This window comes from Monopterus albus, unplaced genomic scaffold (genome assembly GCF_001952655.1).
Source record: "Monopterus albus unplaced genomic scaffold, M_albus_1.0 scaffold86.1, whole genome shotgun sequence".
In the NCBI taxonomy this organism is placed as follows: Eukaryota; Metazoa; Chordata; class Actinopteri; order Synbranchiformes; family Synbranchidae; genus Monopterus; species Monopterus albus.
Window position 1 is genome coordinate 1 of NW_018127966.1, and position 27,960 is coordinate 27,960.

Below are 27,960 nucleotides of genomic sequence, written 5' to 3' on the forward strand. Positions count from 1 at the left end.
ACTATTAAATATGATCATTTTTACACTGTTGTCAGATCTTTGCAGAGGCCGTTGAATACCATCTCCATCAGCAGGAGCTCGTCAGCACTGCTAATTTCACATGCAACCCGCCCTTTCATCTCGATCACATCAGAGGGGCTGGCAAAGCCAAGGCGCCGCAGAACTCTCTTCCTGCACTTCAGTTTGTGGAACTTATAGAGCCAAAAGATATTTAATGTTTGAAAACTGTTTGTATAAAATATATAAATGTCAAAATGATGCATAAAACATCTTATATTTGTCTTCTCAGTTAAATCAGTGCATTTTGCACACTGTGTGCCACATCACATCAGTAAGTACATCCAGTGTTTGGATCGTTAATCGTTCACAGAAGCCCTGACCCTGGTGTAGATCGTCTCCTCCTTTGCTGTTGCATTTCTTCTTCCTGCTTTGCCAGCTTTTCTCCCAGTAAAGACTGCCGTAGAATAAACCAAAGAGTCCTCAGTTCTCTGAGGAAATAAAATGTTTTAACACATGCACATGGAAACATAAAATAGCTGATAACTTTTTTAGCTACATCTTTAAAAACCTTACCTGCTGACTATGCTGATCACCACTGGCTGTTGCAGCAGTTGTTTGTAGACCAACATTTGTAGCTACATTATAGAAAAAAGTATTAAAAGATTCACTGGATTTTACTTTAAAGATGGATGATTCTCTAACAGGACACAAACATGAATCTAATGACATTAGGTTTTTGGGAAAAACAGCTTAATAAATTGATGAACGAGTAACTTCTCTTACCATTGCAACAATCACAAGATTCTTTCCTGATGACATAAACAAGGACGGCAATAACAAAGTCAAAGCAGCACCCAAGAGCATTATATGTCCTGTCTGTGAATCACATGTGCTGACGACTAAAACACAAAGGAAAACCAAAGTTATGAAACTATAGCTATAGATAATTTTCAATATTTGATAAAAATGTATTAAGATTTTGGTAATTTCCTTATTATATAGACATATTGTGCAGTTACCTTCAATGTCCAGTTTTGTCCCATTTCCAAATAATATCTGTCCACATGCGGCCACAGCACAGTAATAAGTCCCAGCATCAGAGGAGCTGACGTTCCTGGAGAAGCTGTAGGCACATTTCTGTGGAGAATAAGCCTCAGCACTCTTTTCACATTGATCACCACTGTTTCCTTGGGCATAAATGACACTGGGATGGGATTCATCTGATCCGACTTTGAACCAGTACACACTGTGTTCTCCTGGACACGTTTTACTTTCAGAGCCAGAGAAGACTGAACACTGTAAAGTCACTGAGTCTCCTGGACGGGCCGAATCAGGTGGAAAGTCTTGAATAACTGCAGAGATATCTGGTTCTGGTCCTGGGGAATTTAAAACACATTTATATATTTTCAATAAATCAAAAATAGCATTACAGCAAGAATGTTTATGTTTATATTTATTCAAATCGATAGTGAAGACAAAACCTTGTATCATGGCTAAATAAATATGCTTCCATAAAATACTTAATACTGGTTAAATACAGCTAATATGAACACAGACATAACACTGTTATGCTTTTTGTTATATTTACCTTTGATTCTCAGAAATATTCCTTTCAAAAAAGAAATGTTAAAACGCTCTGATTTTAAACAGTAGTAAAATGCAGTATCACTCAGCTTTGTTTCTGCAATTTGGAGAACAAATGTTCCAGGCTCTTGTTTTGTTGCAACACGAGAAACATTAGCCACGCCATCATAATCAAAGTTAAATGCTCTCCCCAAGACTTCAGGCATGTTTCCAGCAACAAGCTTCACCCAATAAATTCTTCCAACATCCCCAGATGTCTGGCGGACACATCTTAGAATCACGTTTTCCCCAACACCGACAGTCTTTGTCACAATCTTTTGATCATCTCTGCATCCTGAAAGGCAAATTTAACACACAACAGTGATTAACAGATACATTTGTATACCTCATCAGTTACTGTAGGAAGATGACAGTATGGTTGAAATACATTTGCAGACAATTTGATAATCAGTATAAGGTACTTACGCCCAACTTGCAGCATCAGCAGGAGATAAAATATGACTGACATTTTTTGTTTTTGAGACTGCAGTTAATTCAGAATGCATTATAGGATGATTGCATTAATATAATTATATCAAATGGGAGGGAACAATGTTAGAGCAACCTGATTGGCCTCTTGTTATGTTGGTGTTTCACTTTGCCACCCCTGTGGAAATGCGTCAGTTAAAACTTTCCAACTTAAACACATGAAACAACACCAGCTCTACTCTTTTGTCATCTCATGTGAGTTTCTAATACTGACACGTGCTGTATAAAGGTAAAAGATAAAGACAGAAGGTTTTTGAGGAGAGACCCTGTAAACAAAAGATGTATTGTGTGCACAGGGTCTCTCTCCTGTGGAAGTTCTTTTTGAAGAAAATTTTGTTGCAGGATGCCACAAACTAAATGATGATTTTATTAATTAAAACAATCTGTGCATGGGAGCTTATATCAGGTCAAGGTCAAGGTCAAAGTGTTTATTGTCATATGCACAGTTAGGAAACGTGTTTCCCTGTGCAATGAAATTCTTACTTTGCCGTCCACATGAATGCCACAAAATACAAATGAAATATAAAGTAGATAAATAAGTAATACAAAATCTAAGGCACTTTAAGCAGCAAATGCAGCAATACAATAAAAATATATAAGAATATAATAGAGAATGTATGCTGCATGGGAGCAGCATGTGCAGCAGTCAAAAGTCAATGTGCAATTATGCATGTGCAAACTGAGAATGTAAACAGTACATTACCTATTTCCTGGTAATAAACTCCTCAGCTGTTTAGGAGTCTGATGGCAGAGGGAAAGAAAGAGTTTTTCAGTCTAGTGGTCCTGCATTTCACACTTCTGAAACTTCGGCCAGAGGGTAGGGAGGTGAACAGTCCGTGATGGGGGTGGGTGGGATCTTTGAGGATGGAGGCAGATTTGATTAACTGTGGCTATGTGATTAATTGTACAAAATATTACAATCCATCTAATAGTTTTTCAGGTTTTTCATCTTGGACCAAATTGGCGGAGTGACAAACTGACTAGCATGACTTAAACTGTATCCCTAGGTATTTATAACAGAAACCCAGAGAAGGACTGACCAGTCCAGATGCCCCACATCAGGAGTGAGCAGCCCACTCCGTCTGTCAGTCATCTGTGGTGATATCTACAGATACTGTATGGCACGCAGAGTCACATCCATTTAACAGGACTGTTTTCATTGCTTTTCTGTTGAATGGAAGACAAGCCCAACATGCTGTATGTGCAGTACTAGTTATTAGGAGAATACCAAACTACTGCGGCAGTAACAGACATTGACCTACAGCGTGTACAATTTAATGTTTTATTTTAAGGAAGTTTTATAGTTATATAAATCTCAAATACTGAGGTAATTCACAAATCCTGGGCCACTGTTAGAACAGTGATGAACCCTTTCTCAGCGTACCAGGGGCACAAACACCTGGCCATCAAATGCTATGCTGTATTGCACTAGAGACTCTGGCAACAAAAAGTGCGCAATGAAATGCACACTTCCAGGATCTTGTCTCAGTTTCCATCCTGCACGGGACAGACACGCATATAATTGTCTTCTTTCCTTGTGGGGACACTGACTAACATTCATTTTCTAGAAACCTTTTCATAAAAATCATAACCACTACTTGCCTAACCCTAAAACATAACCTAACTCCTGGCACTAACTTTGAACAAAGTCATCATCCCAAAGCTTCTCTCAGATATGGTACCCAGGAATTTGCGGGCTGCATGTAATAGTGTAGTGGTTGCTTTTCTGGCATTCAGACATAGAGCTGCTGTGTGCAAAATTCCTGGCAAAGCTTTGTTCAGGCATAGCAGGACCTAGCCAGGTTGAGCCACAATGTTCACGCAATATCCAACATCACGACACAAGCACATATAGCCTCACAGTGATAATGTAACTCATAAAGCATCAATTGCTCTTGACATTTATAACTTGCACTTACAAATGTATGTCTTCTTCTGTGATTTTGTTGGTTGCTACAAACACACAACAAATAATGTACACATCTAAAAGAGGACTAAAATTCAGTGATTACAAGGTAAGGGCGCGATGTGAGTCACCAAGGGGGAAGCCTGAGTCCTCACGGTGTGAGTGTGTAAAGGTTTCATACTGTCAGCAAACCAGGTGTGCACACATGGACACACACACACACACACAATCATGTCTGTCTATAATTGTGCATGCTTAACATAATGCATTTCCTATTGCCTTAGCCTAATCCTACTCATCACGACTAAATGACTAACACCTAACCTAAATAGAACTTTAATCTGAACCCATAAACCAGCCCTCTGAAGTTGTGAGGACCAGTCAAAATGTCTGCACAACAGTGGTTAGAACAAAATGTTGTCCACACGACATAAGGACATGTACACACACACATTAAATATAGAGAAGGGAAGATAGAGAAAAGCAATTATAAAATTAAATTCAAAATGAAACCTCTTCAACTCTTCTCCTGCTTTCTACTTTCGCTCTGCTTGTACTCACAATCTATTCACACACAAACAAATGATGCATGGAAACTTCAGCACTGTTGTGGTCAGGCTTTTAAGCTACAGTAAGATGCATTCAAAGGGTCTTTGCTTCCTGCCTCACTTTTAGTGTAACCCAGACTTGAGAGCTGCTGTTTGACCTTGTGAACAAGGCAAGTATACAATAATAACACCTACATAACTGTGGTGTTACTGTTCTTCAGTACAGTCACATGGGTAAGTACGGGTTCGACACCCACACATTTGCCAAATCACAACTTTTCATAACACTTCTCTGTGGTTTGGTGTATGCATTCACTGATCTACCCAACTGTTTAAGACATTTAAACCGTCATCTTACCTTTCCCTGATGAGTTGCAAAAAGCTCTGGTAGTCAAGATCTGTTCCTGTGTGCAGACACAAGAGTAATATTTTACAACTACATGAAAATAGATTTTATATATATATGAGGTTAGAGTAGGCACATTAGCAATGAGAAAGAGGTCAGATATTAGATTCAATTATGATATTAAAAATGGTAAAGATTTCACATTTTGAGATAAATTCATTCACCTAAATTGCATATGCAATGTAAAGAAGATATGACATGAGGTTATTATAGTGAAAATATGTAAGAATCGATACACGGTTTTATCCTCTACTAGAAAGAGATTTGAGTGATCTAATATAACTCAGCCAGCAGTATTCAGATTTTATTCCTTGGATATTAAAACAAGTAAGCACAGTGCAGTTTGTGTGCAGCTTGCATGTTGCTCTTGTACTTGCAGTGGTTTCCTTTCTCTGTCCAAAAGCAGTCAAATCAATCTGAAACTCTAAATGACATGAGTAGGTGTGTGTGGCCTTAAATGCATCTCTTGAGAATCTGTACATGCTCACAAATAGCAGCATTTTTAAACATTTATGTATTGTTTCCCATGGGTTTATCAAGACATAAATGAAGAATCGGTCGTGAACGATTCAGCAAGTTTATAAGAGCATATGTAAAACATTTACTGGTTAAACGGAAACAAGCTTTCTGATGCCTCGTTTAACTCTCTGCTCCTTGCAACTTTAGTCAGTGCATATCCTGTTAAAGCCCAGAGTCAGGTCTGTTCTGAGTAAACAACTTGTAAACAAATGGCAAAGAAATGGCCCACCACCCCTTATGAACATTGTTGTAGCTGTTTCATGTGGCTTTGCTTGTTGTTCCCAAGACAGACATGCAGAATTCTTTACAAAGTGCTGAGAGACGACAAAGACAAACACATTTTGTTCATACATTTTATTTTATACTATCCTGACAAAGGGATTTAGTGCACCTACAACACACAAAGCTCCCTGTCTGCTTCTGTTAGCTATTCCCATCTACATTCTCACAAAGTTGAAAGGACATTCTCACCTGGGGATGTAATTCGCTCCTTCCCTGTATTATTTCCTCTTCACTATTACTGTTCAGGTTGTCTTTTTTACTAAAATCTCTAATTCTCTATGAACACTGTCCTCTGATTGTCCAGCCACATACAAAACCAGAGACGAGACAAGAGAAGCTGATAAAGGTTGATCAGCTCACGTTAGAGCTATTACTGTATGAAAAGAGCAACGAACTCCACAAGTGGCAGCGAGAAATTATACTTCCTTGTGTGGTTGGCCCAATTAACTTGATTTTTAATAAATGCATTTATATTAATTAAGGCTGAGTTATGATTAATTGAGGCTTAGTATTCTTAGCTTTGGTCATGAACAATACTTTGCACGAGTATAAAGACTGTAAACATTTTTTTACACAGTGAGTGGCTGTCTGGTTGTTTCCTGTTCTTTGATATCCTTCATCCATCCATCCTCTCTATCTTCTGCTTTTGTACATAGTGTAGCTTCCAATTTTCATGGAAATACTTGATCATTTTGAAAGATACATTTGCTCCCTTCTTGCCAAAAGTCAGTTGTGAAAATTTATATCAATTTAATCACTTTGTATTCAATTGGGATCATTTTTTAATTGCTATACCGATGTTTTGAAGTAAATATACTGTATATAAAATGGACTTGCATTGTTTAAATAAAGCCTTGCAGTTGTAAGAAGATTTTCTGTGTTCCAAGGTTAAACTATAGTAAACTAGCCAAAGTAAAGAAAGAAGATCTCAGAGACTTCAAGTGTTGTAGCTCAACTTCAGTAAGAATTCAGTCATAATAATAAGGGGTTAGAATAGACAATTGATTAGAAATAACCAAACAAATCTTGGTTGAACAGAAAATGGATATTGCGCTTGTGCGTGTGACATGCTGGAAACTTTTGGGGCAAGTTCATTTTCTACATTTCAGCCAATCACAGTGATTTTTTAGTTGGTATATGTTGGTGATCTTGTGACTAAATCTTCCATTTGGGTAGCAAGACATCAGTAGTGACAGACAAAGGTACTGCACCACAATGACGGGAAGACTGCCTGCTTTGATTCTTCTTAGTACAGTGTGTAAGTGCTATTCTTACATAGCGGGAGAAAAATACTACTGGAAACTATGGTTTGCACTATAAAGTGTGTGAATACGCAGTTCATATAATTATCTTTGAATTGGCAAAAACTCTTTTTCATTGACTTTGTCTTGTGCTGTAACTCTGTTATTTTTTGTTTCTCTTTCTTCCAGCTCTGATTCAACCTGCAGAGGTTCCTCACCAGATCTCTTTGACTTTGGCCAGGCTTGGTGACAATATTACTTTGATGTGTCCAGTCTCTGAGAAGGAAGGCAAATTCTTTCATTGGTATAAGCAGTCTCTTGGATATATGGTCCAAAGGGTTGCTACAGAAATACTTAGTTCAATAACAGTCAGTGAACCCTTTAAAAACTCGCGTTTCACAGTAACAAAAGAGCATAATCAGCATGTTCTGTCCATCAGAAATATCAGCAAAGAAGATGAGGCAACATATCTTTGTCAGAATGGAACGGCATATTCACAGACTTTCATCAAAGGCACATTCTTGGCTGTAAACGGTAAAATGACTTTCTTATATTTTTTGTGTGAATAATCATGTTTAAAAGTCATACAGATAATTAGGATTATGAATTGCTTTTGTGGTTCACTTCTCTCCAAGAGCCAAGAAAACAGAGTCCAGTGTCCAGGTGAACACAATGTGCACTGGTTCAGAGCTGGATCAGGATACTCCCATCCAAGTGTCCTTTACACTCAGAGGAACAGCAGTGATGGACAAGAGGAGAGAAGCTGTGTCTACAGTTTGTCCAAAACTATACAGGACTCCTCTGATACTGGGACTTACTACTGTGCTGTGGCCACATGTGGACAGATCCTGTTTGGGGAAGGAACTAAAGTGGAGGCAAGTACGTATTTTAAAATTTTTAACATCCTCAGATTTATAATGCATCCTAACCAGTCAAGTTTGATTAGATTAGATTTAATCTGAATAAAATATTCAACAGTTTGATAAAACATGTAGCTAGTAGGACTGTTTTATGGCATATTTCATGAAGGAACTAAAGTAGACACAAGTGCATAACAGCTGTATTGAAATCGTAAATGCATATTTATACGCTGAAGCAACAAAACATAATTTAGGCTGATCAAACACTGTGTGTGAAAAGATTATCTGTTTTCTGTAGGTTTCTGTAGAGTTATAAATACATGCAGCAACTGTTAAGTTTGACAAACTCTGTAGTTGAGACCTTGAACCTTTGCAAAACAACTTGACATGTAAATTACACAAGCCAGTTATATAAAAGGTTCAATTTTTTTTTTTAATAACATTTCCTGTTCCTTTGCAATTGTTTCCTCTTTCTTAAAAGGTGAAACAGCTAGTATAAACATAAACTGTCAAGAGTTTGGCCATAAATTGGAAAAAACAAGTCCTTTAACCTATGTGACCCATATGGTCGCTTGTCCCTTCTCTTTCATACGACTCACAGAGGCATATCATTAAAAAGCGCTCCCTATGGTCGTGTCAGGAACTGCAACTATTCCACCAACATTAACGACAACTCATGTGACACTACCAAGTTTTACGGACCTCTGTCACCACAGAAACAGCCATAAACATGATGGATACTTAGTACACTAGCTAGCACGCTAGTTGTTATCTTGGAAACTGTCATAAATATAACGCCATTACATTTTGCTACAAAAAATACTTGGTTCAGTTTAGGAGGAAAAATACTTGGCTGGATTGGCTCCAGCCCCCCACAACCCTCTTCAGGATCAGAGGTATAGATAATGGATGGATGGGTTGGGAGGGCAGTAGCTCTTGTAGGGCCACCAAGTGCTTTGTGTCTCTGAACATTTTTCTGATTCAGGACCAGAATTAGACCCACTTGTTCTGGTACTTGGGGTACTGTTGGCCTGCTGTGTGGTTGTGATTGCTGCCCTTATTTTCTTCACCTGTCGAAGGAGAGTTTGTGAACAATGCCAAGGTAGGAGAATCATATATTTTTCTGAAGTACTGTAATACCAAAAGTAAATGTTCTGTAGTCATACAATTTGTATGTGTAACATCAGAGCATATGAGTAAAGTGAAGCAGAGAGAATCTCCTCCTCACTCACGGAGCTGTTTGACCGCTCCACTTCCCCGTTCAAAGCTCCACCAGGCAGCTCCACTTATTATCGTTCAAGGCTCAACACAGATTGCATCTTGCCCCACTCAAACTGCACTCACTCACTCCAAAAAAAAGAAAAATTCTGCACGGATTTCATTTTGGCATAAACTGTAGCCCTACATCCCAAAGAATGACGACTGTTTTTTTTCCAAATCTAAATGATTTATTTCAAATTACAGTTAGGCCTATGTAACAAGAAATATAACACAAAAAGTCAAGTAAAATTCAATGAATCAGTGGGTCTAATTAAATAAAAACTTAATGAACTCCATTATTGAGCAGGCAATGGCTGATTTTTGAATGAAAAGTGCTGGTTGACTGATGCAGATGCATTCTGGGCCAGGTTTGGCAATCATGGTGTGAACGCTACCGGAGTAAAATTGGAGTGGGACACAGGGCAACACTCCCTCCGTGGTAAAAAATAAATAAAACATTTGGCCAAAATCCATCCACTCATGTGCCACTTCTTTCACATGCTCTGTGTAACAAAGTTTCACAGATCAACTTATAGGAAGGGCTTGTTTTTGTTGGTTGTGTGTTGCATTAGAAAGAATGTACACTTACTGCTTGACGAGACAACCACTTACTTTACTTTCATTAACAGGAGCAATGAGTGCTTCCCCTCACCAAGGACATAACAGGTCAACTGTTGAGCAATCGAATGATTTGGTAAATATGCTTTTAAACTGCTATAATCAGTATTTCTATATTGACAAAAAATCTGATTATTAATGTTAAAAGTGTCACTTGTAGTGAGGAATCCACTAAGAATTATCATGACTCCGCAGTTCCCCTTTGTATTTTTACTGTTTCAGTTTCAAGGCTTCAGACTTGGCTAATTTACGTTCACTCTCACTGCTATAATTCATATTAAAAAAAAATTGGTTCACTTTATGCCTTGGTCTGTAAAGCATGATTTACATTAAGCCAAAATGTACACACTGACTTTTACTTCAGAGAGTAAAATGTTAGTTCTCAGTTGCACATGATCGATTACCAAACCCCCATGACGCATGATCTGTATAACTGGTCTTGATGTTATAGTCCTAACCTCAGAAATATTTAACACCATCAATGTGTTTATTTGCAGGACAGTGATGCAGAGACAGTGAACTATGCAGCAGTGAGCTTCTCTACAAACAACGCAAAAAGAGCAAAGAAGAGAGAGTCACAGGATTGTTTGTACTCTACTGTAGTGTTCAGTACAGCAGGTTACCATGTGCAGCACCAACCCAGTTTATAGGCACAGCAGGGTCTAGTTGTGGATCAACCATGTGAACTTACTGCCCTGTGAGCATCTAAGCTCAGGTCCTTACTGTAACTGACTGTTAGCAAGTTTAGCTCATGAAGTTTTCTTTTCCCTCTTCCCCTCCCAATAACTTTTTTATTGAACAAAATGCCTGTTGACCTTTGGTTGGTGGTTTAAAGTGAACACATTCAGTCACAACTCTTTTTTTTTTCCAATATCATGTTGTATAATATAATTTGTTATTAAATAAACAGTAAACACTTGCTAATGTGTTGTTGTTTTTAGAATGGATATTTATATCGTTTTCTTGTCAGGTGAATAAAGCCCATACCTCCTCCCCCACTGAAGGAAAAATCCATGTTAATAAAAAATATCCATCAAGTATTTTTCACATCACACTTAATGATTCTGAACATTAACATTAAAATATTACAAACAGGAGTATGTTTTAGGTGTAGTCACACCTTCAGTTCTCTCTCGTATGTAACAGTTATGAATGTATGGCAGCTGTTTACTCCGGTTAAAGTTTCTCACCAGAAGTACCCCCCACTTTGTTTCACCTTCATGAGGTGACATCACAGAAATGAAAACAAACAGTAATAATAAAGCTTGTGTGCAGAAAGAGGTGTCCAGTCATTTTACAGGTGTCACTTTTATAATGACAGTATTGGGAAATACTGTAGTTTTGGGTCCTACTGTAGTTCCTCTTGGGTCGAGTTAATGTCGTGATCAAGTTTATTTAATATAATATTTTGGATTTGCTTTTCTGGACTGGTTATTTGGGTCGAGGTGAATGAGAGAATGCATGAAAAATGTGTTTATACTGGGATACAAATGTCAATGTAATTAATTCCTTTTTTTTCTTATTTAAATACTTATTTGGCAGTAGGATCATTTATACTGAAAGCCAATTGTAATCTACAGTATGTAACAAAAATTAAGTTATACTGGAGCCAGGATAAAGCAATATAATTTAAAAATACTACTACTCTATTTTTACATTACTATTGAAAATAAAGTTACAAGGTACTGGACATGGAAAAAATAAGAATAAAATATTTCAGGGCTATGAGTGGCAACAATGGAAAGCAAAATCAAAGTACAAAAATGAAATCACAATAATCATTTACGATTAAAAAAGAATTAAACAGAGGAGAATGCAAACTATTAAGAACGTGTAGAAAGGTTCATATAAAACATGCAGAACATGCTAAAAGAAAACTACAAGTAAAGCTGTTAATAACCTCTTAATCGTAACAGATTTTGTTAATTCTGGCAATTTCGTGATTGGCTTTAAGTTTAATAATCAGAATGTATATAGTACCATATCAGGTAAAACAGAATGGAAAATGTTTACATATTTGTTAAGATTCTTTAAACGTGTTCTGATTTTTTTAGTGGTCTACCTGTAGCTCTTTATTTAACTCATTCTGTGTGGATGAAGTGGTCAGATGTGTTTGATGCTTTAACCAAAATTAAAAAATATTGACATAAACAGGTATGCTTCAGTTTCCAGGTCAATGACTTATAAAAACACAGCTGATACTAAATGATTGGATTGCTAGTCCAACCCAAAAGCTCTGACAGCATTGGATATCTTCTTTTTCTCCAGTGCTTTTGGATCCTTTGCTCCACCGCAGCCATACTTCATCATGGTAAAAACAACAGCTGAACAAACCCGCATGTCCTCACCTCTCTGAGACAATGTACGACAAATTCAATGAGATGACTGACATGATAAGAGCATTTAAAATGAAAAAGGAAACCTGAATTTTTCAGTCGTACCCAAAAACTCCTCAAATTCTGATTCTGATGTCTGCCAGTGGTTGCTGTGCCTGTTATGATGAAGAACAAGATTTGCATTATAAAACACATTGTAAATAAAGACAATAAATACATAAAGATTAGGAAAAGAAACAGATTTACTGAGATTTACAAAATTAAGGAGGTTAATTTATAACCAGCACTAATGTGAAGTTAGATTTCCCCAAATAAAACTAGGCATAAGTAATGTTCCCCTACCTGTGTAATAATCACAAGCCTTTATAGAAGAAATGAGGAAAGCTATAACAATCAGAGTTATAGCCAAAGCAACACACAGTATAAACAAAACAGTATGGTCCCTCTGAGAATCTCCTGTGTTGACTTCTGAAAAATATTGAAAAGGAACAAAAAAAATTAATACAAATATAATGAAGCATATTTCACCATCTTATTTGATAGTACTGTAATTATTTGTTATAGTTTCTAAATGAATTCTGCCTGTTTCCAATTAAGCACATTTATCTAAAAATGTCTTGCAGTTACCTTCAATGTCCAGTTTTGTTCCATTTCCAGAAAATATTTCCTCACATGTGGCCACAGCACAGTAACACGTCCCAGCATCAGAGGAGCTGATGTTCTTGAAGAAGCTGTAGACACATTTCTTTCTTGAGAAGCCCTCAGGGTTCCTTTTGTATTCATCAAAGATGTGAGTGTGATAAAAACTTTGGTGAGACTGATGTGATCCAGCTCTAAAACAGCAAACAGAGTTTTCTTCTGAACAGGTTTTGTTCTCAGAGTCAGAGAGAAGTGAACACTGCAGAGTCACAGAGTCTCCTGGATGGCATGGAGCAGGTGAAGGATCAGCAGTGACATCAAGTTCTGCTCCTGAAAATTAAACAACAACAAAAAATGTATGCAAAAGACAGTTTATCAACTTTATGTGCATGTAAGGAAACTGATGTATAAATTCACCATTAAGTAATCTACAAAAGATACTGGCTGTTTGTTTAAATTTACCTTCAACTCTCAGCGCTGTTCCTTTCAAAAATATTGAAGATTGTTGTTGTTTATTTATACAGAAGTAGAAAGCAGTATCACTTAGCCGTGCTTTTGTAATGTGTAGAACAAATGTTTCGGACTCTTCGCTGGTTGTAATGCGAGGATGCACGGTCTTGAGGCTAAATGACTTCCCTAAGGCTTGAGGAGCTTTTCCAGAAGCAAGCCTGGCCCAAACCAAGTTTCCAACTCCCTTGCGGGTACAGGTCAGGTTCACATCATCTCCAACATAAACAGTCTCTGTCTCAAAGATCTGATCTTCTCTGCATCCTGGAAAGACATTAAATAGATTTAGAATATACCCTCTTTACTCTAAAATGACAGTGTGAGGAAATACATTTGACCTTTCTACATATACTTATGCCCCACTCTAAGTATCAGCAGCATATAAAATATTATCAGCATGTCTTGGTTATTCCACTTCAGGTTTGTTGAATGTAGAACTCAGAAAAAGATTCACATTATTAATCATATCAAGTAGGAGGGAACAATTTCCAAGCAATCTGATTGGCTTCTAATTATATTACCACAGAGGAAATACCAAGCATCTGAAGCAAAACCAACAGCGTGTTTATTTCAGGTATCACTGTGGGCGTTAACAAAAAATCTGTCTATGATGAACATCAACATCCAAAACAGAAATGTCTTGGATGTTGAATAGCTAGTGTCACTTTTTGTCATGCACATCTGAGGGGATGGCATTAACCCTTTCAACATACAGTATTTTACTGGAAATTGGTCGGATTGATCAATATTACTGACACTAAACCACTAAACCAGCATCATACTGGATTTCTGCCAAAGCCTGAATTACATTATCTTCATTTTTTAAAATTATAAAGTAATGTGCAAAGGGTTTGTGTACAGATGTTTAGATTCAAAGTGATCATGCAAACCACTGGGGAGACATCTGGATGATCACATATTTATCCTGCAGCATGACAACAACTTCAAACACAGCTAGAGTCATACAGAACTATTTTCAGCAACAAGAATAGTTAGTCCTGCAACAGTTGGTCTGGCCCCCGTCAGTCCTGATCTCATCATGGAATCAGTCTGGGATTACATAAAGAGACGGGACACCAGGTGAATCCCAGTTCCCTTATTTCATCATTCTTTGGTCCTCGACTCAGAGATAATCATCTGCATTGATGAAGTTTGTCCCAAAGCTCTTATTTCTGCTCTGAGGGGCGAGGAGGCTGCCTGGAGGAGCCAAAACAAAGGATACACAAGAGCACCCTTTGGGAGGCTGATCCAGTAATTTAATAAGTGATCATTTACACAGTATAAGTGTGTGTGGTTGCATATAATGAACATCCAGACTGACCACTGAGAAAATAGGCTTCACATATCAAAAACGACACAACTGCCATTTAATTAGCACTAAACATAAGTAACTAAGTCCTACAGTGATCTTGTTGTTTTGGGATGTAACTTATTTAAAACAATTTTAATTCAAAATACATATTCTGTCTGGATTGAAGCATCAACAAGCCACAAAATCCAGTATTTGCATTATCTGTTGTCTAAGGTTTTACATATTGACAGCACTGGACTTTGCCACACATTCTCTGCCATGTCTTAACATCACTGCCATCTCTTGGTGAAAATCAGATGACTCAGCAAACAGCAGATACCGTAAAACTCGCAATTAACTCGTTTTATTCACCAGCTCATGTAATACTGTATGTTTCATCGTTTTATTAACCAGCTCATGTAATACTGTATGTTTCAAAACTATTTCTTATGACAGTATAAAATCCAATGTCACACTGAAGCCAGAGGAGTCATACCCCAGGATGAATTCAGTATCTTCACATCATCAGTGGTGACCCTGCCCACTCTGTCAATGTGACATCTGAAAAGAAACATCAACAGGAAAAGTCAGTGCACAGACTCGGTGGGGGTGGGGGGCCGTGCTGTCACATTATCTTTTACATTTACACTGAGTAAAATTTAGACTTTCAGATTTGTTTTCAGACAGAGGAAGATGTCCCACGCTAAGATCTTCAGCTGTCTGGTCACAAGGCAACATTTTTATCACAACAAGACCTTTGCAATGACTTTAAAAGTGAAGCCTTGTGTTTGCAGAAGCTACTGTAGAAGAACTGAGGCGACATAAAGAAATACGATGCCCATCATTTGTGTATTCCTGGTACAGATAAACTAATAGGAATGCCACAATTTAACCCAGTACAATAACACCCCAGAAAGGTCAAAGGATTGCAGAGGAGTTCTGTGACGCTAACTCGTGCCCATCCCCATGTGCACAATATTGTGCAGTTAAACAGACGGGGTAAACATGAGGAAAGAAACAAATGGTAAGATCTAATTCAACATAACAGCTCTGTCATATATCTACATTTTATGTATACATGTGCACATACTGCAGACACTTGATGGTCAAATAGTGCATGGAAAGTTGAACATTGCTGTGGCTGGGCTGCCAAAATGAGGTGTGATTTGAGAGCTGCTTTTCTTCCTGTCATTCTCACAATTCTAGTTTTATAAGGGGAGGGCCTGGTGGTTGGTGGGGGATGGGTGGGTCTCTTTAGTGGTTGAAATGAGCAAATGGAACAATGGTTTCATGAAGGCTTAAATAAACCTGCCCCCGGGCAGTGATATTTTAGTCGTGAATTGCCAGTCTGTAGTTTCACTGCACTTGTAGGTATTTTTGTTATTGAGAAAGCGGGCAGTGCTACATTCTCACTGGTCCAATCCAGATCTGTGAGTCAGAACTATGATCCTCCTGCTCTGACTGTGACCTGCTTCATTTATCTCATAACGGAAACCGTCAACTTGTTTTTATCTGTTTGTGCAGGTCAACTAACAAAAAACATGCAGCACATCCATGTTTAAATGTACAACAGCATAATAATGATCTTTAACGCTCTATCATTTATTCATGCCAGAAAGACATTCAGATATATAAAATGTTATCTTAGAATGACTTCTATGATTTACCTGGGCTTCACATACTCATCAACCAAGAGTGAAACATGCAGTTTGGAGAACATATGAAGATGTAACTGATCTTTGGTGAATTTGTCCTCATGCACGTGATGTGCCTGCAGGGCAGATGGAAACAGTACAGACCACACTGTCACTGCGGCTGACTCAAAAGTCATTGCTCTTCCTTTATTTTGCAGGGTGATGCACAGCACATATAGCAAACACACAGCATGCAGTTTGTTGAAAAGGCCTAGAATTCTTTTGAAAATCTATATCTGTGTGCATACTGTAAGTGTAATAATACTAAAAACTTTGATCTGACTAAAATCCCATTCCTTTTTGAATGCAGTTTAGTGTTTCTATGTGGAACTAATGACTATGAATGTTAACTGTGTGTTGCTGCAAATGAACTGTACTTGCTGTTTTAATGCTGAGTGTGTTTTTCTTGTGCAAAGGTTTTAATCTTGTTTAAATCTGCTCGAGTAAAACTCCACTGCCCTCTCTGCAGAGCAGGGTGCGTAGGAAGGCTACCTCCATCCTCAAAGATCCCTCCCATCCCCAGCATGGAAGACTGTTCATAGCCCTACCCTCCGGATGGAGGCTGAGGTGTGTGGAATGCAGGACCTCTAGTCTGAAAAACTCTTTCTTTCCAACTTCCATCAGACTCCTAAACAGCTGCCTCAGGATCTACCTCATGTAATTCCATCTGTACCATTTACATACTCATTTTTCACATGCATAATTGCGTAATACACTCTGCATTATATTGTGTTCCTGTTGTATTTTTATTTGCTTCCTTCACCTGTTGGTTTAAAGTGCCTTAGATTTGCGTTACTGCCTATTTTGATTTGCTTTATTGCTCATCTACTTTATATTTCACTTGTTTTATGTGGCATTCATGTGGACGGCAAAGTAGGAATTTCATTGTACAGGGAAACATGTTTCCTAACTGTGCATATGACAAATAAACACTTTGACCTTGACCTAAGATCACTTGATAAAGACTGAGCTTGATAGTTACTAACTTCCTACAAAGGCTGCCTGTCTGGCAGTTTAAATGTTGTTTGAATAAAGGATTAACTAACATCCTTTGATGAATCATACAAATACAGACTACAGCTGAACACTGGAGCATGTAAGCAGACTAATCATGACTGTTAATCTTCTTACTGGTTCATCTAAAGCTTTCTAATGCTTCTTGCAGGGTTTCCCTTCTTACACCTCTGCTCTCACTACACATCCTGTTGAAGCCCATAGTCGGGTCTCTTCTGAGTAAACAGCTTCAGTGGTTGGTCAAAGGCAGAGAAAATGGCCCACCACAACTTCTGCTGTCAGTGTAGGTGCTGTGTGTAGCTTTGCTTGTTGTTTTCACTGCAAATTGCTTTTACAAACCGTTGATACTACAAACACAGAGTACTCACCTCCAGAATTTTATTTACCGCAGTCATAAAATATACCTGAAACAAACTGACGGTACTTACAAGTTTAAAAGCTCCCTGCTTCTATTTGTTAGCTTATCTTAAATTGTAAAACATTGCAGTGGACAATAAAAAACAGACAATTCATCAAAGCCACTGTTGTGTCTGTTTGCTCTCTCTCTTGCAAAATTAATGCATTTTCTACTGTAATAACAATTCATTCTTTAAACAGATTACCTTTAGATAGCCATACACTTTATTTCAACTACTGCAGCTTCTTCTAAGGACATTTTACAAATAGGAAATGTAAAATCAGTACATGGCCATCCCCTATGGGAAGTTACAAATTGTGAAAAACTCTGCACAGGAAAAGGAAACAGACTGTGTAACATAAATTAAGAGTGGTAGAAGCATCTTGTTGACTTTGGCATAATTACAGTGATTGCAGCTCAGTACTACAAACACCATTTGCTTCTTCATCGTACTGTGGGCCTAAGCATTAGCACCAGACCAGTGTTGGACAAGTTACCTGAAATCTATAATTACTCATTTAAAAAAATACATGGCTAATTACTCGGCAGCAAATGCTATGCATTACATTATTTATTACTTTGCTTTTAAACAACATCAAATCCCCCAATTCCTCTGCATTCAGGGGAAGTTGTGGTCGACAAATGTATAGACAGCTACACTCTGAACACAGCAGGTGTGTCGGCGTGCTCTCTTTTCATCTCTCTCTTTCAAGAGAATCTTAATGGTCTATTAAGTTATAAACAACTTTCTCATTAGAAATGCAGGACAAGAAAAAGACAGGTCATTTTAATAGATGATGGCGTGAAACCAGATTAACAATATCATTATATATTAATTGTAAAAAACTGGTTATGACAAACAAAAACTAAAAGGCTGTAGTCGAACCTGAATTGAAACTGCTTTGGAAATATCAGCTTTCCTTCAAAGTAGAAATAGCAACTGACAGTCATGTAGATCTAAAAGTCATGAAAAATGTATCATGAATTTGCTGCATTTGGGGGTGGAGTGTATTTTTAGGCTTTCAGCCAATCAGGATAGTTTCCACTTTGTTCTTGTGACTAAACCTTCCTTTGGGCAGAAAGACAACAGCAGTGCAAGAGAAAGGTGCTTTATCACAATGACTGGCTGCTTTGATTCTTCTAGGTTAAGTGTGTAAGTGCAGCTTTTAACTAACTTTTTTTCTCCCATTTTTTGCAACAACAAATGCCAAAGAATATAAGTTTAAGTATAAAATAGATAAATTATAATACAAAATAAAAGCAATTTTAAAAACAACATGTGAAAAATATACTAGAAATACAAGCTACATCAGCTGTATGTGCAACAGTCAGCAATAAGTGTGCGATTACACATGTACAAAATGAAAATGTAAACAATCAAGTGCAGTTACATGAAGTAGTCCAAGATTATAAACTCCTGTCAACTGTTTGAGTCTGATGGCAGTGGGAAAAAAAGAGTCTAGAAGTCCTGCATTTCACACTTTGGTAGCACCGGCCTGAGCGTAGAGGTGTGAACAGTCCATGCTGGGGGTGGGTGCGGTCCTTAAGGATGGAGGTAGCTGTCCTGTGGACTCTGCGGTGGTAGATGCTCTGCAGAGCGGGCAATGGAGTCCTTGTGATCTTCTCAGCAGCCTTCACCACCCTCTGCAGGTGTTTGCGGTCCATAGCAGTAGTGTTGTGGTACCACATGGTGATGCAGCTGGTCAAGATGCTCTTGATGATGCAGCTGTAGAAATTGCTGAGGATCCTAGGCGACATGCCAAACCTCCTCAGGAAGTACAGCCGCTATTAGGCCTTCTTTGCCAACTGTGTGGTATTAAGTGTCCAAGTGAGGTCCTCACTGATGTGGACGCCCTCTCCACTTTAAGCTCCTGGATGAACAGTAGCTGATGAGATCTCCTCTCCTTCCTCATGTCCACTATCATCTCCTTCATCTTGTCTGTGTTGAGGCTGAGATTATTGTCCTTGCACCGTTGTCTTTGTGGGAGGCGACACAGTCGTGGGTGAACAGGGTGTAGAGGATGGGACTGAGGACACATCCCTGTGGGGTGCCAGTGTTTGTAACAATGCTGTCTGAGATCCTATTGCCAATTCTGACAGTCTGGGGCCTGCCAGTCAGAAAGTCCAGGAGCCAGTAACAGAGGGTGGGGTGCAGACCTAGTGTGGACAGTTTGTGGGTGAGTTTGTGGGGGACAACTGTGTTGAAGGCGGAGCTGTAGTCGATAAAGAGTATCCTGATGTAGGAGTCTTTATTTTCAAGGTTGCAAGGTGAATAATGAAGGGCAACAGCGATAGCATCTGAGGTGGCCCTGTTGGGCCGGTAGGCATACTGTAGGGGGTCCAGGGGGTCCGATATACTGCTCTGAATGCGGGCCAGAACCACTCTCTCAAAACACTTCATGATGATCAGAGTGAGTGCCACTGGCCTGTAGTCATTCAGGCAGGTGGGTGGGCTCTTCTTGGGAAGGGGGATGATGGTTGTGGTCTTAAAGCAAGAAGGAACAGTGTTCTGGCTGAGGAAGAGATTTAAGATGGAGGTCAGAACATCAGCCAGCTCATTGGCACACATCTCTTCATGGCTGATAATTATTGTGCAAATAACGGGGCTGAACTGGACTAGATGACCTTTTGACCTCTTGATTTTGTTCATAATGACTTTGTTTATAACCACATTGTTTCAAATAAACAAAGTTGGCAAACTGCATGATGGTAAAGTTGACACCAAAACTATGTGAGCATCAGTGTCTCAGGAAGAAAATATGTATTTAACATGTCTAAAATATTAACTCCAAACTGGACTGCACCTGTCTTACTACTGAGTTCAGTGCTAATAAAATCAATCATGCTATTATTCCCTTTATTACTGTGCAGAAAGTACTTTTGGCATTCTACCTGGTGGCTGTGGCTCAGGAGGTAGAGCAAATCAGAAGGGTGGCGATTTGATTCCCGGTGTCCCCAGGCCACATGTCAAAGCGTCCCTGGACCAGACACTGAGCACCTAGTACCCCCTGATGGCCAGGCAGCGACTGTCAGCACCGCCATTAGAAAGAAATTTCCCCATGGGGATTAATAAAGTATAAAAAATTATCCAGAAAACAGTGTTTGTATAGGAAGTTTAAAAAAAAACTAACTAAAAATCAACGCTGATCCTCATTTGAAATGTTCCAGGCAGAATTTCTTTTAGACAAAAAAATCGTGTGTGTGAAACCTCCAGGTGTTGCATGAAGCAGGAAAAACACATAGTTGGTTTTTTAATATATTGTACACCACTGTACCACTGCAATGTGGCACAATGCTATCCAGAATGTATCTCTGGTGAGCAATCTGTTGTTTTCTGGGTTTTTAGGTTTTTTCTTGGAGAAACGTCCTATAGGTATGGCTACAATTTGAATGTTATGTACCGTATATATGTTTATAAAAACACATGAATGAGCAGTTGAACATGGCTCTTACAAGTTGTGTTATGTCAAGGTCACCCAAAAAAATCTTCTTTTGACACACTGTCATATCAGCATTATAAATGTGGTACAGGAAAGTATGTTTTATTTACTAACACCCAGAACCACACAGATAACAGTGTGGTCACACAACAGCAACAACAGGTAAAAGTGAATATAGAGTACTTTAACACTTTTTTATACATCTCAACACTCACACAGTCATTATCAAGACCATGGGTCAGACCTATAACTTACTTTTTGTGCTCTTTCATTTTGACTGCAGAAGCTTTTCCTGTCATGCATATCACTGACCAGCACAACAACACTGGCCTTTACTATAAAAATATTAGAAATGTACAGCTGAACTTTAGTTTTAAACACACAAAGAGATTAAACCCAAACATATATACCCTGTGTACAGCTTCCTGATACCTAGTATTAATAAAAAAAGAATTACTAATACCCACCTCTAAACCGCCAGCTTGCACATATGGCACTAAATGATCTCAAACAATTCCACTTGCTAATCCAACCCAAAAGCCTTGACAGCAGCATAGATCCTCTCTCTGTCCGTCACGTTTGGATTTCTCATTCCTGCACTGCCAGTTTTCAGCATGGTAAAGACAACAGCTGAGTAAACCCGCATGTCCTCACCTGTCTGAGAAAATGTATTGCAAATTAAGTGAGATGAGAAATACAGATCAAAATACTTTATAACTTTTGCTAAACTTATCTTACCTTCAAATTCCTTTTTGCAACGTTTTCTTGAAGGAAAACAGCAGCTGCAGTTAAAACAGTTATGTTACTACTAATGAAATTAATATTAACAAATTAACATGAGTTGTTTTATTACCGTTGCAATGGTCACACTTGGTTTTCTTGACAGCATAAATGAGGAAGGCTATAACAATCACACTTATAGCCAAGAGAGCACACAGCAGGTGAAGAATTATATTGTCCTTCAGTAAAACACTAAAGAACCACAAGCTGGTTTCTGAAACATGAAAAGGAAGAAAAAGTTAATATTTATCATTAAAATGAAATCAATATGTAACTCCACTTAGGAGGATTTTTACTTGTCAAAAACATTTGCTTAAATTTACCTGTATGGATAAAAAAAAACTTAAAATCAAATATGCCATTTAGAGAAACAGTTAAACAGAATACAGATACCTTCAATCTCCAGTTTAGTTCCACTTCCAAATAATATCTCACCACACGTGGCCACAGCACAGTAATAAGTCCCAGCATCAGAGGAGCTGACGTTCCTGGACAAGTTGTAGACACATTTTTGTGAAGAGGAAATCTCAGGACTCCTCTCACAGTGATCACCACTGTTTAAATGAGCGTAAATGACACTGGGATGAGAGTCATCTGATCTGGTTCTGAACCAGTACACACTGTGTTCTTGTAGACATGTTTTGTTGTCAAAGAGAACTGAACACTGCAGAGTCACCAAGTCTCCTGGACGAACTGGATCAGATGGGAAGTCTTGAAAGACAGTGATATGAAGTTCTGGTCCTGGAAAAAGAGTGAGTTAAAATAGTTAATAGTTAATAGGGTTAAAACACACAAAAATGTGATATTTGCAGTTTTACACAGAGGTATGTATCACCTTTGAAAAACAAGTATGTGCCACTCCACTGATCCTCACTCCAGGTAGAGACCGCACAGTGATACACTGCCTGATCTTCTTGCATTGTCTTCTTAATGGTCAGAGTGGTGAAGGCTGTGGTATCGTTTACATCAAATCGAGAGGGTGGAAACCCTTGTTCATATGTAGGATTTGCAATAGCTTTCATCAGTGTAGTAATTAATGTAAGAGTATCACCAATACTCTGTTTGTACCACTTGACTCGTGTATTACTGTACTCCCAATGAGGGTAAAAACATGTGAAGGTCACAGGCTCACCAAGTTGAACTGTAGTCACTGACACCAGTGCATCTGAATTTTAAAAAGAAGGACAATATACTGTGTAATTACTGCATTATACACAGTAATAATCTGAATATATAACACTATAATTATGGAACAAAGACGAGACAAAATATTTTAAAATATACACAATCATGAACAAGAGCTGCAAATATAAAATTGCTTTACATTTGTTATAATATTATATACTAACTGTTAAGAGAAAAATGGTCACCTTCCCTTACTAGACTTAAAAATTATTTTGCTGCTAACAAAATAATCAAATAATAAATATTTGGTACATACTGCAGTAGAAAGTGCATCCTTGACAGAGAAGCAGTAGTATAATCCATGAAACAGTCATCTTAATGTTGTTTGTCGTTAGGATATTTGTTGGTTTTTCCAAAAAGTAAAAGGTGATGATATGGGATGGTCACAATATGCCACACTGTCTAATGCATCCACTTGGTAATCACAGCAGAACAGTTATAAAAGTGTATTTCCTGGTACACTGTTCTTATGCAGCTTTTTTGTCTTTTGAGGTTTTGTGGTTTGGCTGAAACAGAAGAAACGTCAAACTACAGCATAATTACTGGACATTTAGTTTCTATGGCTGGCTGCTGCTATTCAGCAACTTGTTACATAATAAAGGAATCCTGGTATGTGTGAAAAACTACAGAGATACTTAAATCGCAGTATCCATTTGCTTATGATCAGTCCCTGAGGTTGCTTTCACACCTTCACCTTTCACATTTAGTTCCCTCTGGCTGGTTCAAGAAAAAAAAATGCACTGATTCCTTTTGTTCGAATCAGTTTTGGGTCCACAGGGACTTAGTGTACAGATGAACCATAGGTTGAACTGATAAATGTTCATGGAACTGTTTTGGTGACTAGTCATTCTGCATCACCAGTGTTTTTCAAATGCACTAGTAAACCGGTCTAAGAGCCTGCAGCCATGTTAGCAGCTCTGTGAAGCTGCACCTAGGCCACACGCTAAGCAATAACAACAATGATGTTTAGAACATAGTCTTTATTACAGTATTATTACTATTGTTCCATTGTGCATTTTACTATACTCTAGCTTTTAAATGTTCAATTTGATTACTTTTATGTATTTTTTGCCCTGCTCCTGTAACACCTTTTCCTTATTGAAGTATTATTTTTACTACTATTGAACCATGAATACCTGTAACATATTTTGCACCAATCACTTGCCCAGATATCTTGCAGGACGTACAAACTTTGACCTGCTAGTGGCGATACATCAGGGGATCAACATAATCATTAGCATTCATGTTGGAGCTCAACAAGACAAGGGATCACATTATTAGGATTCATCTTTCAGGACAATGATACCAACATAATTTCATGGGAATCCAGCAAATCAGTCAACTGACACAGTGATCTTCAAAGTGTTGCTGCTAGTGTTTCTAAGCCTAAAACCAAAACAAAACTTAACTAAAACAATGCCATCCTTAGAAAATGTGCATTATTATTCAGGCCTTTAAGTGTGACACAGTGTAGTCATAGACAGTCTGTCTTATATGACAGTATGATGGGGTAATGGCTGCTCTAAAAAACAATAAAGTGTGGTTACTCCTTAACACTTTCAGTAAGGAAATGGCTATGTGTATGAAGTAGGACACATACACAACAAACCTCTGTTTTAAGCCACTTTCATTTTCTGAGAACCTAGGGCATACTCTTATTGTATTTGTTATCATGGTTCATACCCAGCCGCCTGCTAATACTCTTATTGTATTTGTTATCATGGTTTCCAAATCATCTAAGTAATGTGCAACAACCGAATCACATCACATGGTTTAGTTTAGTTTACACAATCACTCAAATAAGACAGTGGTTTAACCATTTATGTTCGACAGACCCTCTCTTAGAAGTGGACTGTCACCTTGCTTTTCAAAATGTCTTAGTGTGGTTGTTTTGTCTGGGCCAGAGTTGGAATGAAAGCCTTCTTAGTAACTAAAATGTGCTGGACCACAAGGGAATCATCTCAGTCATTTGTTCAAATGCTTAAAATAACTTTTTTGTTTTAACTGTTTTATGACAGGTGACCTCTCGTGGTTCTCCAAATAATGACTGCCCTTTCTTAAAGCCAGGGTCAGCACATTGTCGTTACAGTTGTACCAAATGCTATAGAGAGTTGAGGTGAATTATTGGCCCGAAGAAGCGTTTGGCCTTGACACCAGAGAGCACATTTGAAACCTCCAAGTGTCATACTTTTTCACCACTACTATACCATCCACCAACAGGATAGGGTTCTGAATTTTGCTTTGTTAAGCAAGTGGAATATAGTTTACTTCTCCCGGCAGCTCACAAAACCTAAGTGAATTTAGTAACAGCCTGATAGCAGGATCAACAATATTCCATTAGTTAAATCCAGTTTTCTTTTGAGTCATACTTACAAAAATAATTTGTTAAATGTCTGATCACATTTAGAAGCTTTGTTTTTCTTTGTGTCAGACTTATAATGCACTTGATCACATCAAACCAAAGGCAGGTTTTTAATGTTTTAAAGTGGAAAATGTTAATTAAATCCAAATGTAAACTTAGTATGTTGTCAATATCAGTCACCATAAGACCTACTCATCAATTCTACATTAACCAGTTCTTTCAAATATGATTCCAAGGTCGATTTTTGGTTGAACATTATAAAATTAGGTTTCTTGTGTTCAAACATCTCTTCAATTACACAGTGCGGATACCCAAACAATCTATTACTGTACGTTAAATTTTGAAGACTTCATTCTTTAATCCCATATGTCAATTAGTTACCACAGAGTTAAAACCATTTTACTATTTGCAAAAGAAAGAAAACATTCAACACAATTTTTATCTCTCAACACCATCAAGGAGGAACCTAACCGGTCCCTGATTCTTTGTGTAGTGTGGCACCAAGTTCAAAACATGCAGCCAAAGTGATAAAGTACTATCCCCAGCAACAAGAAGAACGAAGTGTCTCACAAAGCCCTGATCTTAACATCATGGAGTCAGGCTGGGATTACACAAAAAGACAGGAGACATACAGTTTAAATCCTCAGATGAACTGTAGTAAGTTCTTCAATATGCTTTAAACAATCTACCCACAAAGTACCTTGAAAAACGAGTGTTAAAATGGCAAAAGGTTGGTCACATCAAATATTCTTTTTAGATTTTGTTCCGTTTATTGCAGTGTGTGGAAACTGCCAAAAAACCTTTCATGGAATAATAAAAGCATTCTCACTATTTTACTTTTATGCTGACAAACTAAGATGACAAAAAATGTTTTAAATAAAACAAACAATTAAAAGCCAGTAGATGTATAGCTCGGATCCAAATGCTCACAATAAAAGAACACTCATGCCATATAATATCATAATATACAAGCATTAAACAAACATCACTTAGGATCTTCTGTGTATACGTCGCTATTCCTACTCCAAAACCCTGACATCAGCATAAATGCTTTGTCCCTCGGCAACATTTGAATCTCTCCTTACATCATGGCCAGCTTTCCTTCTTGCAAAATTTGGCACAGAATAAACCAAAGAGTCTTCAGCTGTCTGTATAAATATATGGGAAAACATTATTAGAAAACAGATGTTAACATAAACGTTCCAACAAAATACCTTTAAAAATCACTTACCTGCTGACTTTGTCGCTCATTCTGGGGTGTTGGAGCATTTGTTTGCAAAGCAGCAGCTGGATTAAAGAATGAAAAACCATGAACAGTCAGTAAATATGTAAGGATGCACTGACTTTCATTGTAAACTGAAAATTAATTGTATATTGATTTTGTTTTATTACCACTGAAGCAACCATACTTGTTCTTCATGGTGGTATAAATCAGTATGGAAATAAGCAAACTTAGAGCCAATACAACACACAGCAGAATTAGAATTGCATTTGCTCTCTGACAATCGCTGAAAGACCACATGTCGGCTGCTGAAACATTAGGAAAAGGAACAAAGGACAAGTTAAATACTAGTAAAATAACATCATTGTTTAATGTTGCTGCTTCATGAGATAACTGTGTGAATTTGATTGGACAAATTTACATGACAATTAAGTGGTTACCTTCAACCTCCAGTTTAGTTCCACTTCCAAATAATATCTCACCACACGTGGCCACAGCACAGTAATAAGTCCCAGCATCAGAGGAGCTGACGTTCCTGGACAAGTTGTAGACACATTTTTGTGAAGAGGAAATCTCAGGACTCCTCTCACAGTGATCACCACTGTTTAAATGAGCGTAAATGACACTGGGATGAGAGTCATCTGATCTGGCTCTGAACCAGTACACACTGTGTTCTTGTAGACATGTTTTGTTGTCAAAGAGAACTGAACACTGCAGAGTCACCAAGTCTCCTGGACGAACTGGATCAGATGGGAAGTCTTGAAAGACAGTGATATGAAGTTCTGGTCCTGGAAAAAGAGTGAAAAACTATCTGCTTACTCTATTGAATTTCAAATTCATTGTAAAAACATGTGGTTACATAACAAAGATATGAACTGAATCCAATGACTTATGCAAATTCAATGTCAAGTACCTACTGTACAAGGTGAATGCGGCTCCATTTACCCTTGACTCTCAGAAAAGTAATATTCAGAAATGTTCTTCGACGTTCAACCTATTGAATTTCAAATTCATTGTAAAAACATGTGGTTACATAACAAAGATATGAACTGAATCCAATGACTACAAATTCAAGACAAACAAATGCAATGTCAAGTACCTACAAGGTGAATGCGGCTCCATTTACCTTTGACTCTCAGAAAAGTAATATTCAGAAATGTTCTTCGAAGTTCAACAAGTTTCTCACAGTAGTAAAATGCAGTGTCACTCAGCTGTGCTTTGAGAATATGTAGAACAAAGGTTCCAGGCTCTTGTTTTACTGTGATTCGAGGAGTCTTATTAAAAAGGTTACTATCAAAAGTATAAGTGGCTCCTAAGACTTCAGGCAAGTTTTCAGCAGCA

The 27,960-nt window shown here is 37.9% G+C and overlaps 2 protein-coding genes, 1 long non-coding RNA gene and 1 pseudogene across 3 annotated transcripts; 1 reads left to right on the forward strand and 3 right to left on the reverse strand.

Annotated features, from left to right (window-relative positions):
- Positions 1-271: 271 nt before the first annotated feature.
- On the reverse strand, positions 272-840 carry LOC109964267 (uncharacterized). The gene is made up of 3 exons (XR_002275487.1): positions 784-840; positions 574-635; positions 272-488 (listed from the first exon to the last, which is right to left on the reverse strand). It is a non-coding gene; the product is annotated as an uncharacterized LOC109964267 (long non-coding RNA).
- Positions 841-923: 83 nt separating this feature from the next.
- LOC109964282 (signal-regulatory protein beta-2-like) lies at positions 924-2,092 on the reverse strand. Its single transcript, XM_020607476.1, has 4 exons — positions 2,050-2,092; positions 1,589-1,918; positions 1,020-1,376; positions 924-937 (listed from the first exon to the last, which is right to left on the reverse strand). Exons 1-4 carry the CDS (start codon positions 2,090-2,092, stop codon positions 924-926), a joined length of 744 nt encoding a protein of 247 aa, XP_020463132.1.
- Positions 2,093-6,957: 4,865 nt separating this feature from the next.
- Positions 6,958-11,820, forward strand: LOC109964293 (uncharacterized; annotated as a pseudogene).
- Positions 11,821-21,593: 9,773 nt separating this feature from the next.
- On the reverse strand, positions 21,594-22,872 carry LOC109964294 (uncharacterized). The gene is made up of 5 exons (XM_020607492.1): positions 22,686-22,872; positions 22,244-22,591; positions 21,924-22,064; positions 21,809-21,852; positions 21,594-21,728 (listed from the first exon to the last, which is right to left on the reverse strand). Exons 1-5 carry the CDS (start codon positions 22,870-22,872, stop codon positions 21,594-21,596), a joined length of 855 nt encoding a protein of 284 aa, XP_020463148.1.
- Positions 22,873-27,960: the final 5,088 nt, after the last annotated feature.

Excerpts from the sequence above, each read along its gene's own strand:
- LOC109964294 (XM_020607492.1), bottom strand. The coding sequence starts at position 22,872 with ATGAAAGCTATTGCAAATCCTACATATGAACAAGGGTTTCCACCCTCT. Across the intron at positions 22,065-22,243 it reads AACTAAACTGGAGATTGAAG|AAACCAGCTTGTGGTTCTTT; the intron begins GTATCTGTATTC and ends TTCATGTTTCAG. Across the intron at positions 21,729-21,808 it reads TTGCAAAAAGGAATTTGAAG|ACAGGTGAGGACATGCGGGT; the intron begins GTAAGATAAGTT and ends ACATTTTCTCAG.
- LOC109964282 (XM_020607476.1), bottom strand. The coding sequence starts at position 2,092 with ATGTCAGTCATATTTTATCTCCTGCTGATGCTGCAAGTTGGGC. Across the intron at positions 1,919-2,049 it reads GCTGATGCTGCAAGTTGGGC|GATGCAGAGATGATCAAAAG; the intron begins GTAAGTACCTTA and ends TTTGCCTTTCAG. Across the intron at positions 1,377-1,588 it reads AATATTTCTGAGAATCAAAG|GACCAGAACCAGATATCTCT; the intron begins GTAAATATAACA and ends TAAATTCCCCAG.